The 18,185-nt window shown below is 43.7% G+C and overlaps 2 protein-coding genes across 2 annotated transcripts; both read right to left on the reverse strand.

The window, feature by feature from the left end:
- Nucleotides 1-1,562: 1,562 nt before the first annotated feature.
- On the reverse strand, nt 1,563-2,912 carry LOC307075497 (BTB/POZ domain-containing protein KCTD12-like). Its single transcript, XM_079736104.1, has one exon. It carries the CDS (start codon nt 2,876-2,878, stop codon nt 2,105-2,107), a length of 774 nt encoding a protein of 257 aa, XP_079592230.1. The 5' UTR covers nt 2,879-2,912; the 3' UTR covers nt 1,563-2,104.
- Nucleotides 2,913-13,172: 10,260 nt separating this feature from the next.
- LOC307075553 (high-affinity choline transporter 1-like) lies at nt 13,173-17,947 on the reverse strand (the record flags this gene model as incomplete). The annotated part of the gene is made up of 8 exons (XM_079736183.1): nt 13,173-13,847; nt 14,157-14,374; nt 15,439-15,592; nt 16,094-16,237; nt 16,869-17,017; nt 17,149-17,304; nt 17,409-17,522; nt 17,764-17,947. The coding sequence occupies 8 exons, from the start codon at nt 17,945-17,947 to the stop codon at nt 13,173-13,175; spliced, it is 1,794 nt and encodes a 597-aa protein (XP_079592309.1).
- Between the last annotated feature and the right edge of the window lie 238 nt (nt 17,948-18,185).

Genomic DNA, 18,185 nt, shown 5'->3' on the forward strand with positions numbered 1-18,185 from the left:
TTAGGTCATGAATATACTAGACCATGATGACATGGTCTAGTATATATATATTTTTTTAATTCATCATTCATGATAGTGTCTGTTCAGACCCTGGGCCAGCCTCGATCACTCTCTTTTTCTAATAGAATGCTAGAGTTCAACCAAGAGAAGACGCTCTCTCTTAATCTTTCTTTGAATAGCTGGAGTTGAACACTCTCTCTCTCCAACTAGAGGTCTCTCCCTCTTATAGTAAAGTGTGTTAGAGATAATCCACTCAAAGCCTATCTCACTCTCTCTCTGCCTCTCTCTCTCTGTCTGTCAATCTATCTGGTAACAGGATGTGAGAACTTAGCCAGAGAGTACTTCCTTGTAGTCCTTGCTAATTCACACAATAGGAATATAAATGTCTGTGCCTCTCTCCTCCCTGTCTCTCGCCCCCAAAGTTAGAAAAAGTTGAGATAGCGCTCTATCTCCCATTCTCTTTCTTTCTTTCTTTCTTTCTCTCTCTTACTCTCTTCTCTCAGTTCAATTCAATAAAAGGTCTTCATTGGGATGGATAATGTAATCTTACATTACCAAGCACAACATTTTATTATTTGTTTTAGCTTTGAGCTACATTTAGTGAAAGCTTTCACTCTCTCTCTCTCTCTCTCTCTCTCTCTCTCTCTCCTGTCTGAGAGAAAAGGATATTGTATTGCGGAAAGGTCTCCATTGGGCTTTACCCCATTTAGTTAGAGACAGAACATACTTCCTGTCAGAAGAGATAGTCGTGTTCCTCTTCCTGTCCAGATGCTGTCATCAGCTGACAATGGCGCCAATCATGCATCATTGGGCATCTACTCAGATGTCATGGCCGTGTGTGCATGTGTTGTTGGGTATGTGTGTGGTTGTGGGAGAGATTAGTGTATGTTTGGTGCAGATGGTGGATGGTTCAGCGTTGTTGAGGATAGGCCATCTGTATTATATTATATTCTATGGTAAATCTAATAAGCAGCATATATATAATCCCCTTGCCTACAAGTTACTATACTCAAGTGAGTCAGCAAGTTGTGTTGAAAATAAAAAGAGGATGAAATTCCTCGTGTCATGTTTATTTCAAAAGCCTAAAGGGAAGTAAACTGTGTATTCTATTTCTGCAATTCTGTGTAGACTCTGTATAACAGCTTCAGTGGCAGGAAGTAGAGTGGGTTGTCTGGCAACAGGAAGGTTGCTTTCATGATCCCTTGCTCCTCCTAAGTATCTAGGTGTCCCAGAGCAATTCACCTAACCCTAACTGATCACGACAAGATGGCTGCGGCTTTGCATGGTTGCCACCGCTGTTGGATATGAATGTTTGTATGAGAGGAAATAATTGTGTGTGGCCACACGTCTGATAAGAGCAATGTAGTCCATTCGCCATTTAAGGCCCCAATTCATCAGCGGTGTGCAAGCTTAATTTGCTCTCGGGGTTAGCCTTGTTGGAGCTCTTTGTGCTAGGTCCAATAGAGCTACGTGTCGTTATCGTCATGAAACATATTCTATAGATATGTTTTGGATACTTTTCATGTAAATCAATTGGCAAACTGAAAGTGAGATTTTGTTAAGACTTTATTTCAGCAAAAACAAATTCAAAAAAACAATGACAATAGGTAGAATAGACAAAAAAACTCTAAAGAACAACATTCATAACTGGATAATAACTCATTTTAAAACCAATAAACATAAACATTGGCGTCCAGATTCAAGCCATCTTAGGCATGCTATTAATTTCTCTTCAGGAAAAACGGCCGTTGGCCAAACTAACAGCGGTCACTAATACAGTTTTGTTAAGACGACCTGTCACCTTAACTCACTATTAGTAAAAGGTTAGACTTTATTTATTTATTTTACTGAGACTACCTGTCGTGCGGCCAAAATTAAACGTTTAACGACCGTCAGACTATAGAAGCACAACTAGCTAACCGTTTGACGTTTTCTTCAAGATCTTGGACGGTTGCCAACGGATACCCAAACAAAAAGGCTACCAACGATACATAGTCGTACATACACAGGTCTTAGAGCAACCCGCCTTACACGAAATGTTTTGTCTTCTCAAAGTTCAATCGACGACGGCAAATCTAATATAAACTGTACTACATTCTGGTCTTCACCGGGAGAAAACGTACTCGGTGTAGCTGGTCCAGATCTTGTCTTCGTTGGGGTCGTTGCTGGTGTAGGCGCACGTACCGGTGGAGCTACAAGCCACCATACGGAGTCCAGTCTCCGCCAGACGATCGAACGCCTGCTCCAGAAAGTTGTACTTGAGGTAGTACCTGGCCGTGTACTTGTCCGGGGGGCGGTCGGGGTCGCGACTCTCGTTCAATGTGTCCCCAAACACCTCCTTCACTAAGGAGATTTTACCGCAAACTGTAATCCTGGCCACTCTCCGGAACCTGGCGTCGGTTTGGAAGTCCCGTCCGATGGTATACGTACCCCGGTAACCGATGGTTACGTAACCAGTACGGACCCCGAGTGGGTTCCCCAGGGGCTCAACCGCTGGGCTGACAGCGGACACGGGAGAGTGGGGGCTGTCCACTCCGCTGTCCCCATCCAGGCGCTTGGAGAAGTCGTGCAGAAGAAAGAAATCTGCTTCTTTTTGTAAGCGTCCCCTTTCTCTGAACGAGTCCGGCAGAACGAAGTTCGAGTCCCTTAAATAATCCAAGATGTAGCGGAACAAAAAGCCGTCCCGGTCGAAGAAGAAGCGTCCGCCGCTGTCCCTGGCTGCGAACTTGGGAGAGCCCTGCGAGAAGGTGTTCCACAGCAGGGAGTTTGGGACTGCGATTAGGGTCTCCAGCCGAGTCGTGTACATCTGTCCTCCGATGTTCAACTCAACGATCTCCGGGAAGGAGGAGGAGGAAACCTGGCTGTCGCTCAGCGCCATCTCCGCATTGGTGTGGGAGGACTGCGTGCTGGATGTGAAGTAGCAACATGGTAGTTTATACTGAAGTTTATAGGGTATGATTGGAGTTGTTCCGTGTGGGAGGAGTAAGGACGAACTGTTAACTCTTCACGGTGGAGTAGCGTGAGAACAGAGTGATGGAATGGGTTCCAGCTGGCCGTGTGTGTGGAAATAGCCATATCCCTCACACAGCTTGTATTTTGTACAAAAGTTCAACTTTGACTCAGCACGCCATGCGTCCATGTGCTGATATGATTGGTGAAGCCTATATAATTGTTTTATAAGCATTGTAAACATTTGCCGAAAAATAGATAGGCCTAGATGGAAATTGTTGGACGAGGCCAAAACGCCCAATAAAGTATGGCCTCATAAGGTAAAGATGGCACTGGTTAATATTAGAATTCAGTTTCGACATGATGGAAACACCACAGCAGAGCATAAAGCCAGTAATTGCAAATGGGTGTTTGCTATTCCTTGGAGGTTTAGTTTATTCAAAAGTATAACATTTTGAAGAACGTGAACGGTTTAAAGAGGAATGAATTACTGAATGAAGGCACAGTGGTGGGAAACAGGTGTCAGAAAAGCGGTTTGTTGTGAGAGGGTGACATCTAGTGGAAAACAGACGAAACTATATTTTGCTCTCACACTTAAGCACACACACTTATTAAATACTTTTCAACCCACTACGTTATTAAACCATCATTTTCTAAAATATTTAGAATATTTTCATAATAAGTGGGCTACATTAATATTATTGAAAGGACGACTTGCAAAAGACCGTTTTAAAACGTTTATAATCCTTAACATCCTTTACATTCACAATGGGCTTTGGTTAAGCGGCTGCAAATAATCTGTTATCTCCTTCCAGATGTGTTGCTTCCAGCCTATAGCAAGGGTTTTATTTCTCTCTGTCTGTGCACTGGTAAAGGTCAGATCATTAGACCTGGGAGGCTCCCTGGAGTGTGGAAAGGTTATGGAGACGCGACTGATTTAAAGAGGAAACCCTTATCTTTCCCACTACTGTTCTTAGTAAAGTGTCTCATTCAGCCATCAAAATATGTGACAGATAAGGGTCACCACTTTTAAAAACAGTGATTTTCACCAGTGATTTTACAGACTGTAAGATGCCTACAAGGTCAATACCTCCCTCTGGCGGACTGCAGCCTTACTACTCCAATCAAACCCTTGGACGAGTAGGTCTCGCCCATCAAAGAGAGAACTACTTTTCTCTGCAATGGTCTCTTTTTCTGTAAATAACCTCTCTAATTCAGGTTGGATTTCTCTTCGAAATTATACCAATTCCTTAAAAAAGTAGGAAATGTACGTATATATTATTATATATATATATATTTTATTTATATATAATATAGCCTATTTATATTTAGCCTTAACATATGTTTTTCATCATTTTTCAAATTAAGAGAAATTCCATAAAAAAGTAGGGAATATAGGTATACATATTTATATATATATATATATATATATATATATATATATATATATATATATATATATATATATATATATATATTTAATTAATTAATATATATATCCTATATGTATGTTCTATGTGTATATTTTTCATACAAAGGCTTCATACTAACCGTACATTTTTGAGGGAAATCAAAGAAACAAATAAGATGCTTTGTGTGTAAAAGAGATGGTGGTTGAGATGGTAGATAGCTAGGCGTTCAGTGACAGATTTTATTAGCATAGAAAATGTAAACAGCTGTGATGTGTAACTGGAATAGATTCAGAAATGTGTGAATTACTGCTCTAATGTGTTTGTCTATATTTCATTGACTGTGTGTGTGTGTGTGTGCGTGTGTGTCTAAGTGTGTGCGTTATTTCGGGTAACTTTGTTTCTCTACATCTGCATTTGTGTGTGTGTGAGAAGTAATGTCACCAGCTGCATGCGGCCCAACGCAGCGATGCTAGCTCCCCTGTCAATCATTTAATGGCGTGTGCGTTGGCGCGTATACACGTCTGTCTGACCTCCCTGGCCTTCCCTACACCTCCCACCCAATCTGTCCATCTGAAACTCTGTCCTCTCCCCTTTCCCGTTCTTCTCTCTCCTCTCTCCATTCTTCTCTCTCCCTCACGGTCTGTCCATTTCACTATTCACTTCTCTCTCCATTCTCCTTCTCCTCCTTCCTCTCTTGTCCCCGATCTGAATATCTTAAACTCACTACTCTCCCCTCTTTCCTCTCTCCTCTACCAGCCTCTCTCCTCTCTACTACGCGGTATGTCTATCTGGAACTCTCCCTTCTTTGCATTTATAGCCTCTGACCCCTTGCTCATCCCTCCCTCTCTTTGCTGGAGCCTTGGAAATATACAACAACTGTTGTGACTGCAGTGACTGTTTTGGTTTCTGAGATTACTTTACAGACTACTTATTTTAGGGATTAGTCAGTGTTTTAGGATCAGATGTTCAGTGAGGGTCATCTACGTACAAAACCCCTGTGAAAATCAAACCAAAGTAGTCACACGATATTATCTTTAAATTTTCGATTACATTATCATATTACTTGTGCTTGGACAAACTGTATGACGCTCCTATCCCACCATCTTGGGTGTTCCGTCTCAACCTTTCTCTCTCTTCTTTGTTTTTTTGACCCTGAAATGTTACCACCTGCATCACAGAGGTCAACCTGTGTCTTTTTGTGTGTGTTTTGTATGTGCTGATCCAAAAATTACCATTTGTCAAAATGTTATAATTAAAGTGCAATTATTGTTATATTTCATCATATGCAAGTGTACACACACTGTATACCCCCACGCACACACATACGTACACGCTGTACGCTCACGCACACACCACAGACACACAGATGATATGACTAGGCATGGTGTGGTGAAAGAGTGGAGTTTGTGTGTCTCTGTGTGTGTGTTTGTGTATGTGCGCACAAACCAGTCTGTGTGTGTTTGAGTTGGGGTGTGTGTTCTCTTGTCACCTTCTCTCAGGGTTAAGGTAGTGCTCTTCAATCTGCTCTAATGGAAGCGCTGGCTCGGACTCAGCCTGCTATTGATAATAAAGACACGATAACAACCCCTGCCTCTGACTCAAAGGAAGGAGCGAAGACTGGCAGGGCAAAGATGGAATGGGTGGGGCATATCTATCCCTCCATCCTCCATTCTGGATCCAGGATGGATCCAGCATCCCGATTTAAATAATATTTGCATGGCTTCACCAGTGCATTCATATCCCAAAACACACCAGGAATACATGCTAATGAGTGGCTAATTAAAATCCAATTAATACTCATACCAGCAAGATAAGTGGCGATGGTGTTGACTGGTGACTCTCAGTTGAAAGTTCAAACCTCTAATATCCTTGCTCTACTTGTAGGCATCCCTGAACAAGATTCACTAACCCTTACCTGCTCCTTAATGAGAAGTCTACAAATTAAACAAATCCTTATAGGACATTTCTTCAGATCTTTAGCAGCCACACCAGTCCAATTTAGTTAGCATCAGAATCACACCAGTCCCAACTAGTGAGCACCTAAACCACACTAGTCCAATCTAGTTAACATCAGTACCATACCAGTACAATCAAGTTAACATCAGAACTATTACTACCGGTTAGTCAGAACCCCATAACTAATAGTCAATATAGTATGGATTGGGATATTATCTATTATAGGATATTGAATGACTGAACTAGATAAGTCAACAATTAGACTAGTATACAGTACTTGTATGACAAAGGAAGTTTCTATCCTAGCCTGTAAGGCTACAGGACAAATCTGCAGGCTCATGTCATCCTTGGAAACTGTTTGGATATAGACGAAAATACAGGTGAATGGGTGAACCATCTATCTATGACTTTGTATCATGTATCAAGTAGATCAGGTACTTCTATAGGACCCTGATTGGTGCTCCTGACTTGAAGCCTGACATGATGGATTCTCGCAGGTTCATGATCTCGCGAATCTCTCGGATCGCAAGGTAAGTTCTGGCCACCCTCCCGTTCAGACAGAGTTCCAGCCGACCCGGCCCAGGGCGGGCCAATCACAATTGTTTATTTAATGTGGGCTGGTGCTGATGAATGCACACACGTCAGTTGAATCTAATATTGCAACAGTATTAAACAAACTGGAAGCTCTATTTTCTTTCTTAAAGACGAACAAGCAACTACACTTGTAGTTGACACGCTTTGTTAATAAGAAAAACATGTTTGGCCTACTTCTGTCAGACTTTTTCCATCAATCAGCATTATGTCCAATGTTTCGTCGCTCTGTGTCTATACAATTTCGCCAGAGGCATTTTGCTCTATGCCCATTGATAACGCCCCTTGGAAATCTAAATTAAACTGAGAGGTTCCAAGCTAATTTGCAAACAATTAGCAAACACATTTGTTAATTGGCCTAGTGATGTCAGACTAGCTCTATTTTAATGTTCATATAAAACACTCTTTAAGAAGAGGAATGTGGTCATGGTGAGTTATGTCTGAGAATACTGTCTGGTTTGGGGAGTGTGTGTGTGTGTGTGTGTGTGTAAATATATCACATGGGACCTATTCACGTCTTCTTTGGTTACTGGTCTCTTGGAGTGCACAGCTCCCCTGAGGCCACTTGGCTTCTGTGTGTGTGTGTGTGTGTGTGTGTGTGTGTGTGTGTGTGTGTGTGTGAGAGAGAGAGAAAAAGGAGAAAGAGACAGGGAGAGAGACAGGGGAGTGAGGGTGTGCACACAAAGAGAGAGAGTCTATGTGCAGAAGTATGGAAAAGGGAGAGCGAAAGAGACGGTCGAAAGGGGAGGAGAGAGAGAAAGCGATGGAGAGAGGGACAGAGTCTGGAACTCTGAGATGATAAAGTGTCCCTCGATCTCAACACGCCCCTCATTCACATCCTCACAAAGAGAAGAGCTAGGGGGGGTTCACGTTATATTACATAACGACCCCCCACGTGAATAGAGACACACACACACACACACTCACACACACATGCATAGAGCAGGCTAGGGTTGGCTGATCTAGGCAGACAGCCCCTCGACTATGTTGGTTTTCTATGTGGAATATATCTGCCCTCTGAAACACCCACCACTGAGTAGCTACATAGAAAGTTCTTTATCCTGAAACGACCACTAGGTGAAACATGTCTGAAAACCCTACGTTGGATCTCCTGAACTACTGATCTACGTGGAATATTGCTACACCACTACGTTGAGTATAGATAGTTCTCCATTCAATTATCTTAAAGGTCTCCTGAATGTTAGTTATCTATGTTTAATAGCTATATCTCCTCAACCAACCACTACATTATTTTTTTTTATGTTGAATAGTTATATCTCCTGAAACAACAACAACTTTGAGTATTTAGGTGGAATAGCAAAATCTCCTGAACCAAACACTACATTTACTTTCCAGGTTGAACAGTTCAGTCTTTCCCTGACAGATCCATGTTTCTTTTCCCAGGTCATTACAGGAAGTGGTCGTGACATTAAGAAGGTTCAGGCTGCTGGGGCTGGTGGTAGTGAGCAGCGCTTCTCATTCCTGCAGATAGAGGGAGGAGAGAGAGAGAGAGAGAGAGATAGAGAGACAGAGAGAGAGAGATAGAGAGAGAGAGAGAGAGAGAGACAGATAGAGAGAGAGATAGAGAGAGAAGAGAGAGATAGAGAGAGAGAGCAAGAGAGATAGAGAGATGGGAAGAGAGAGACAGCCCGAGCCGACCTGCCCTAATCAGGTTCCTCTCTGGATGATCAGATTAGCGCCATGGCTGCGGCTAATTCTGCGGGAGAAGATCGCTCTCTTGCGTCTCCCTATGCCATACTAATGGCGGTGGAGAGGAGATTCCATCCCTGCTTTGTTTCAAGCAGCCAGGGAGGAGGTAGAGAGTTACTTGTGACTAGCATGTATGTAGAATGGTTCTAACATCTCTAAAAAACCCTAGGTTAGGTTTTGGTATTTGGGTATTTTGATGATGATACTGACGTGTTTGTTTGTGCTCTTATCTTTCCACCAACCACAACTTCATCTCCATCGGCCCTCCCCCTCTCTCCCCCCAGTGCCTCGTTCAGGTCCGTTGTGATTCAATAACAGGGGACATCACTTAGAGGGGACATAAATATCAGGAGCTTTCCGGACCCTCTGCTCCTTGCTGCGTCACTAGGGGACGTCACTACAGGGGTCGATTTATCATCCAGCCCCCTCCGTTAACCTCTCTATTCCCTCTATCGTTCTTCATATTGATAAATCACGCATCACGTCTTCCACTTTTACTGCTCCTATACGCTTCTTCTGCAGGACAGTCTTATGGTTAGGGTGTTTGACTCAAAGAAGAAAGGTTCGGGGTTCGATCCCCAATGTCTAGTCTTTGATGACCCCTAAACCCTAGCTGCTCCTTAATAACATATGACAGCATTTAGTGTAAGTTTATTTGGATAAAAGTATATTCTAAATCACTGGATAGGGAGAAGAAGGGAACAGAAAAATAGCAAAAAGGCATATAGGATTTCTTATCTAGAGTGTACGTGTGTATGTGTGTGGTGCACGTCTCAGGTTAAAACCCTTCCTCTACCATCGCCGTGGTGTTGATTCAAAACCATCATCCCCACCACAACTCCAGCATACCACCAGTTCACCCCCTGCCAGCAACACCAACCCCCTTCATCTCTGCATAATAAAAGCATTTGTCGACATGTCTCTGTGTCCCCTCTGCCAGGGAGCTGTAAGAGAGATGACTATAGGGACCCTTTAGTCCCTTCTCTTTAACCCATTTGTGCCGGCTGCTGCGCGGCGCAACATTGTATCTACTAGATAAAATGTTGCGCCGCGCAGCAGCCGGCACAAATGGGTTAATCTCATGTAGGAACATCCAAGATAAAGACCAAACATACTTTGTGATGTAGTCTCGGAATTCCTGCATATCCAGTTTCACGAAGAAGCTGAGGGTTAAGTATCTGACTGCGTTTTATCTTGTTGGCGGTCCAAATCATCAAATCAATTTATATTACATCTTATTTCCTTACCAGGCTGCATGTAGCTCCCTTATTGGTTGTTAGCCTTCAGAAGCTATTGGGGGAGTTTTCTCTAGAGGTCAGTCTTTACCATTGATCCAATTAATGGAGAATAGCACTTCAGCTTTTTACACTTACACTTTCAAACTATCCTTTGGAATCTTAGTTGAATGACATTTAATTGTAGTCAATTCTGAAACTGTTCATACATAGATATAATGCTTAGATATTAATCCTTTTCATCACTTCTGTAGAGGAGTAAGAGGAGGAAAGGGAGGAGGAAGAACAAGTGGAGGAAGAGGAGGACAGAAGAAGGAGAAGACCAGAAGAGATGAGCAGGAGGAGGAAGAGGAGGAGGACAGGAGAGCAGGAGGAGGAGGTAGTTGGAGAGGAGGAGAAATAGAGAAATAGGGAGAGGAAGAGGAGGATGTCCAGACACAAACCGAGCACATACAAGCCAAGCCACTGAGCAGAAACTTAGCAGCAGCAATGAACATCTCAGAGATGAAGACGATCTGGGTTCATCCCGGTGTTATGAATGAATGACTTGGCTTCAGATACCAGATTGAATGGCTGCTGCTATGCTCTCTACTACCTCCAACCCTCCCCACCAAAGACCACTCACCCCGGCCCTCCTCCTACAACGCTCCTATCCCCACTCCTCCCCTACAACCACCCTCTCTTAGTAAGTGGATTGTTTCTTGGCTGCGAGCCGGTTCTGTCATGATGCTTAATTATGAGGAGTGCTTTGCGATGTACTTCCTATGAATGGAGAACAGAACGCTCTTTCTCCTCCTCATCATCATCTTCGTCGTCTTCGTGGTTTGTCTTGATAGGATTGGTCCCCTACACCCAAGGACGCACGAAGGACGGCATACATGGGCGGGGCCGGGCGGGGCTGAGGGGGGAGGAGCCGATGTGCAGGGGAATGGGAGCGGCATGTACGTCATCCCATCCCCACAGACAGGCACGGAGGTTGGTATAGGAAATCGTGACAATGGCGATGGCGGCGACGGCCTACGTAACCCCCACCCCCTCTCTCCCACCGCTCCAACATCCATCCAAGCAACCCCCCCCCCTCCAGAGTTAACAGCACTCAAGGTAATGTAAATAACCCGCCAGGGCTATTTTAAGATGCTGTCTTTTAACTGCGGGGATGATGGTGGACAAAGACGCCAGCCAAGCGATTGTAATCTCAGTCACGTTTCCTACCTTCTATGTCCTCATCCCCGGGCTGGGGCCTCGTCCGGTCCGGGACACCATCAAAATGGCCCTACATTTTGTCATGCATTTGCAGAAATAAATTCTATCTTTTATTTATCTGTATGCTAGGTAAAATATCATAATCATACATCAATAATAAGTATCATGGTGTAATGAGAAATGAGTTGAGATGAGAAATATCTGCAAATGTAGAAGGAAAAAAATAAGAAATACCAGTATCAATTAGGTGAAATCATGCTGACTCATTTGTAATCACAGTTCTGCAGTCCCTTTAATACTATTGCAACAAAGCAATGATACAAATATGTGTTTGTATAATTTATTACTTTCTTTTGTTTATGCTTAAAGGACATCAAAAATAAACTAGACAGCCTTCAATAATCCAGCGCAGAATTTTCCCTAGTATCATTTTTTTTTACAGTATACTCGTTTTTTAAATCACCTGTATGTTAAAACACACATCACAGAGAACAAATGATGTACTTTGCTTTCACAACAAATAATTGACATATTTCTACGATGAAAATCAGTCTTTTGCTGCGATATTTAGTGTTTGTCTTTGCAAATCACAACCTAAAACACATATAACGCACACACACACACACACACACACACACACAGACACAGGTGGATGTACACCGCCAGAGACAATAAGATCGTTACATTCATTTAAAAGTCTTTGTTCGCTGATTTTAAAAACTTACTCCAACGGTACAGTTGACAATAGGGAGAAGAAGAAAAATACATTTGAACATACTTAAGGCAGCTTCTTTTTTTTTTTTTACAGGCAAACCTTGTCTATTTATTTGACATTAATCCACGTATGATTGAGTTTAAAATATGATTCTGCTGTGAAGTCTTTCTCTTCCTAAACAGTTACAGAGTTTCACATAAACTACCAACACTACAGCGACTACATGTCCTAACGAGCCTGATCTTGGAGTCCCCTCCCTTTCCGATACACTTAAATACATATGGATGAAATACATATTCATATGATGTACAAATAATAAAACATGTATTTTCTTTTATTCTTATTTAGATGATATAGCTATCGTCTTATTTATTTTTCAGGATGGACGATATTTTTTATAGTTCAACCATATATCAGGTCAATTTACATACTCAACATATATATTTTAGAAGTATATCTATAAAATATATATAATATTTGTGTTTCATAATTGTATTCTTATTGGAAGTGATTCCATTTGGCATAATTCTAAAATATGGAGTTGAATAAAAAACCTTTGATCAAAAATTGAATGATTATCAACTTAGAAGTGAGTTACAAAATAGCAATGTTCTATGCCTCTCTGTATGCTGCCCTGAATTGCATTTAAACAAATGTTATTGCTTTAGTCCAACAGACGACGGAAGACACCTTCTGAGGTGAGCTCCATCAGTCAGACATCATCAGACAGAAGTCATTCTACGTACCTGCTCAGCGATGGAGAGAGATACAGAGGCTGCTATTGTCTCTCATCAACTCCTAGCTCCTCTTCTGTTCTCTATCTCCAGCTACATCGTGTGATTGGTGATGGAGGAAGCAAGGTGGATGGGATGAGAAGTATCTCTGAGAGTCTCCATGTCTTTGATCTGATCCAGGCCGGGCAATACACAATATGATGATACAGGATGTGAAGTTGAGTGTGTGTGTGTGTGTGTGTGTGTGTGTGTGTGTGTGTGTGTGTGTGTGTGTGTGCGCGAGCGTGTGTGTGTGTCTCTCTGTGTCTTTTACACATTGTATGTGTGCATATAATTCCTTTTATGTTTGTTGCATTCTCTGTTTGTATGATGTGTTTGTTTGGTGTGTATTGAATGTGTTTTAATGTGTTTTGTAGAATTGTGTGTGTCTAAGTTTGTGACAAATTGTATGTATTATGTTCGTGTGTTGTGTGTTGTTTTGTGTTCTGCAGACTCCCTCTTCTCTCTGGCTCAGAGTATATCCTGTAATGGAGATGATATTGCTTATATATATATATATATATATATACAGTATCTATGTTTTTCTTATATATATACATGTCTATATATATAGAGGGGGTCCCAGGAAGGAAGGTTGTGGTCTGTTTCCATGGTTATCCCTATACACTCATTCCTCGTCATGGTGGGAGGAGTCAGGGCTGGACTCCTCCTCCTCCTCCTCAACCATCTCCGTGGGCAGCGTGTCCCGGCGCGTGAACGCGGCCGCCAGCGTGACGCTGAGTCGCGGCTTGACCGGCCCCATCTCCGACAGGCCAATGTTGTTGCCGCGGGCGACCAGAGTGGTCTTGTCCATGATCTCAGCGCTGTGCTTGGACACCACGGCGTCCAGGAAGTCGTACTTGTGCGACAGTTTGCCGCTCTCAAACAGGTACTTGGCCAAGTAGGAAACCCCCACGTTGCCAAGAAAGGAGGCCAGCATGGACATGGTCTTGAAGGGAAACCGCTGGACCACCACCTCTTCAATGGCCCCCGTCAGATGGTCCACTCGCTGCTCCAGGCTCCACCCGGGGTAGTAGATGAAGGGGGGCAGATGGAGGTAGGGCTCCCCGCCCCCGATACGCAACACCATGCCAAAGAGGTAGGCGGCCACTGAGCCGTAGGTGTTGGTGCCCTTGATGAAGAGGACGCTGAGCAGCTGGGGGAAGATGATGACGTAGACCAGGTCAGAGCTCAGGTACCACAAGCCGTAAACCGTACCCGTCACTAGCGCCATCACCGTGGCCAGACCCCCGAACACGAAGATGGTGATCCGCATCACCCAAACGATCTCCCGGTCCGATGCCTGAAGGTGGAGGAGAGGAGGAGGAACATTTGTTTATGAGAAGGAGCAGGACAAGGGTTAGAAAAGGATTTCACAAAACATCTCATATCTCTAGGGAATAGGTTCCCTGTTTTGGCCTGTGACCTCATCTTTAGGTCTCTAGGTTTTAACCCTATCAACATCACGCCAAACGTAGTGATGAGTAGGGCACTCATAGCAGCAAATTTATTGTCAGACATTGTTCTTATTATCATAAGTGGGGAGATTTCTGTGATGTGAATGCGGAAAAGGGGTTAGGGGTGAAGGTTAGGTTAGGGTTATGGGTCTTACCGACTGGCGGAAGGCCATCTGGTAGATGTTCCTGGCGAACATGGAGCTGGCAGAGAGGATGGAAGAGTCGGCGGAGGACATGACAGCAGCTGAGACTGCGCCAAGGCCAAAGAAGGAGACAAAGGGAGGACAGAGGTGCTGTAGGACGATGGGCAGGATCATGTCGGCCTGGTCCTTGTCCTTTGGGGAGATGGCTCCGTAGCTCGTCTGGTTCCAGTCTGGACCAAACAGACACCACTCAAACTTAACAAGAACCCTTGATCCGTGACTGGAGAGTGGTGCAGCTACTGGCTAGGCTACTGGGTTTGATCCCCAGGGTCTGCAGTCTATCTGTCAGCATCCTAGTGCAAGAGGCTTAATCCCCTACCTGCTAATTAATGAATGTGTATCTAAAATTCACCGTAATTCATCAGACATCTGATGACCACATGAATAAATGGTCTAGAAAATTGAATTGAATCATGCTCAATTAATAATTAGTATATGAAATAGTGAATAAATTATGCTGAATGAGTACATGGTAGATAAAATATTGAATGTAAAATGTAAGAAAATGAATGCGCTGTATTATCTTGAATTACGTCAGATGCACAATGCTATTATTGTATGCAACAGCGGTATGTAATAATTATAATTATCTTTGTCACGCAAATAATGGTTAACAAGTGTGTGTATTAGTACTGATGGTGGTTTGAGGCAGAGCTGACAGAATGAGTTTGTGTGTGTGTGTGTGGTGCCTTGTTCCTCAGTATAAAATCTGCTCTGCTTCATTATGGATGAACCGCAGCATCTGCTCTGCAGTAGTCAGTCTCTGATCTGAGGGTTCAACACACAAACACACACACACACACACACACACACACACACACACACACACACACATATACGCGAAAGGCACGACCCACAGAGGGGCTTGCAAACACACCCACACGCAAACATGCACACACACACTTGTGGAGCCCTTGGAACAAACACACCCACACGCAAACAAACATACATATGTACACACATACACATATAACGACATGTAGAGACACACACATGTAAACACATCCGAGTATCTGTTTATGTGAGTGAGTGCATGACGGGGTTTAAGTGTGTGTAAATGTTTGTGTTCATGTGTCTCTTTGTGGGCCCCTGCGTCTATGTGTGTGTGTGTGTGTGTGTGTGTGTGTGTGATTGTGTGTGTGTGTGTGTGTGTGTGTGTGTGTGTGTGTGTGTGTGTTCACGCGTGCTTGTGTCAAGTGTGCATGTGTGTTTGTGTGTGTGTGTGTGAACTGACCAGTGGAGGCCCCAATGGCCCCTATGAGCACAGAGGGCACGGCCATCACCAGGCACCCGAACGCAGCCAAGAAGGAGAGAACCTGGGCATAGGTGGCTGAGGAGGCCGACAGAACCCTCTGGAAGTACACCTGCCATGGGATACCTCCCAGCATCTAGACAATACAACACACAATGAGGAGACAGGATCAGAGATGAGATAGATCTTAGGTAATGGACGGTATTAGAAAAGAGATGAGATCAGAGATGACAAGAGATGAGATAAGAGACAGGATAAGAGATGAGATCAGAGATGATATATGAGATATTAGATAAGATAATATGATGAGTAACACAACTTGGATTGACCTTCTTGGGTCAGCTTGATTTTAAACAGCTTGGGTTGAAAACTGTTTGGGTTCCAACAGCTTTGGTTGAAACCCTGTGAGGTGATTCAGCGTGGGGTTAAATTGGCATGGGGTATATACAAGTTTGAACAGCTTGAGTTAAAAAGGCATGTGTTCAAACAGCTTGGGGGGTTAAGAAAGCTGGGGTTAAAACAGCATGGGTTGAACAATTTTGGGTTTGAACATCTAAGGGTTCAAACAGCTTTTGGGTTAAAACAACTTGAACTTTTGGATTCTAATTATCCTGGGTTACAGAGAGGGGAAAGTTACCAGGAGGCAGAAGTTGTCTATCCAGACCCATGTGTCACCCGAGCTGATGCTGCCCCTCCAGGGTGCCTGATACACCTCCTTCACTGCCGTCACCGTGATGTCCGCCACCGCCGGGTTGGTAAGGGCAAACGGTACGCTGATCCACTGTACATACACAAACACACACACACGCACACGCGCACACACGCACACACACACACACACACACACACACACACACACACACACACACACACACACACACACACACACAGGCAGACAGACATACAGACACACACACAAAGTTACAGTGTGGATGGACAAAGTTACCTAATATTGGTTGTTGCTGAAGTGGTGATTCATCATCAATGTGTAACAATGTGTTTAGTCTTCAATGTGAGCTTTGTCTTATTGAATGTGTGTCCTGAAGTGCTTCAGCCAACAGGCATTTAAATGTGAAGGATAGGATAAGGTCAGCAATTGGCTGATCATGAAGTGAGATGCAGGGATTATGAGAAATGCTTCCTTCTATATTCAGGACCTCCACTTTTTCACATAGTGTGCCTAAGACACTATATGAGAGCACAGTGCACTAAATACATTATATGAGGGCATAGTGTGTTTAAGACATTATATTAGAGCACAGTGTGCTCAATTATATTGGAGCTGACGAGGCATCGCTTTAATGGAATCAAAGTAATTGAATGGAAAATAAAGGCCGTAATGTATGAGTTTTAAAGATGAGAAATAAAGATTAGGGTGTAACGTGCTAGGCCTGTGTTCAGCAGAGACCCACCAGACCAATGAAGATGCAGAAAAGCTGCACCACGTCGGTGTAGGCCACAGAGTAGAGCCCTCCCACCAGAGTGTAGAAAATGGCAATGAGCGCGGATAGAACAACAGACATTTTGATGTTGATGTCCACGATCACGCTCAGGGTCGCACCTGGAACCACAGGTATACAAATTGAAACTTTAAAGATAACAACACACAGCACACGCATACCTACACACACACACACACACACACAAACACACACACACACACACACAAACCTATGTCTACTTGAAACTCACCAAGGGCAGATAAGATGGCCGCAGACCAGAAGATTTCTCCCATTAGGGCAGGGATGAAGAGCAGCCCCCCCATGCGCTTCCCGTATATTTGCTGGAACGGGTCCAGCATGGTGACGTAACCACGCGAGCGCATCGGCTTGGCGAAAAAAAGACCACCTATACGCAGAGCAGAGGAGAAGCGCGGCAGCAAGACTTGAGCGTGAATTTTCCTGTAGAACAAGGTTTAATTAATTTCAACACAAAGTAACAGTGGCACCTACCCACTACAAGACTCAGTGCGTATCCGAACGGCGCTTGTGCCCAAGCCAAGCCGAAGCCAGGTAGATATACATACTCAGCCGTGCCGTTGATGTACCCTCCTCCAACCCAGGTCGCTGAAATGAAACACAATTAAATAAAGAAAATGAAACGAAATTGAAAGAACCAACTTATTCTATTTTTAAGACAATGGTTTTAATAAAACACGTTTTAAAAAGTGTTTCTTAAAGCTGTTTTACTTCTATTTTGTGATACAAATATAAAGTAAAAACGGTCTCTTTTCTTTTTGTTTGAAAGCAGTCAAGACAAAATTAAAAACTGGGGGCTAATAGGACAGGGTGACTGTACTGGACTTACCTGTCATGGTGAATCCACCCACGAACAAGCCGATATCCCTACCCCCGACCATGATGGTCTCACTGCGGTCCGTGCCCTCCGTCTCCCCGGAGTGCTTGTTTTTCCACGCGGCCCAGATGCCGACAACGAGGATGAGCATATAAAAGATCGCGATGGCAACGAGACCCTCTATGTGGATAGCCATGGTGGCCCGTGCTGGGAACGCACTGATGTCTCGCTAGGAACGGCAGGGCATGGAGTAGTCCTGCGTGGGGCACACGGAATGGCACGGTGTGGTCATGGGACACACGCTCTTCATGGCCAGGTAGCGCAATGACTGATAACAAGAATCGAACTGAATCGTAAATATAACCATATCATATAGATTTGAGTTTCATTAAAATGTATCTGCCTGCGATTGTATTGCAGTTTGAGAGATGCGC

The sequence above is a fragment of the Pollachius pollachius genome (assembly GCF_949987615.1).
Source record: "Pollachius pollachius genome assembly, chromosome: 5".
NCBI lineage: Eukaryota > Metazoa > Chordata > Actinopteri > Gadiformes > Gadidae > Pollachius > Pollachius pollachius.

Coding starts and splice junctions, on each gene's coding strand:
- LOC307075497 (XM_079736104.1), bottom strand. CDS start 2,878: ATGGCGCTGAGCGACAGCCAGGTTTCCTCCTCCTCCTTCCCGGAGATC.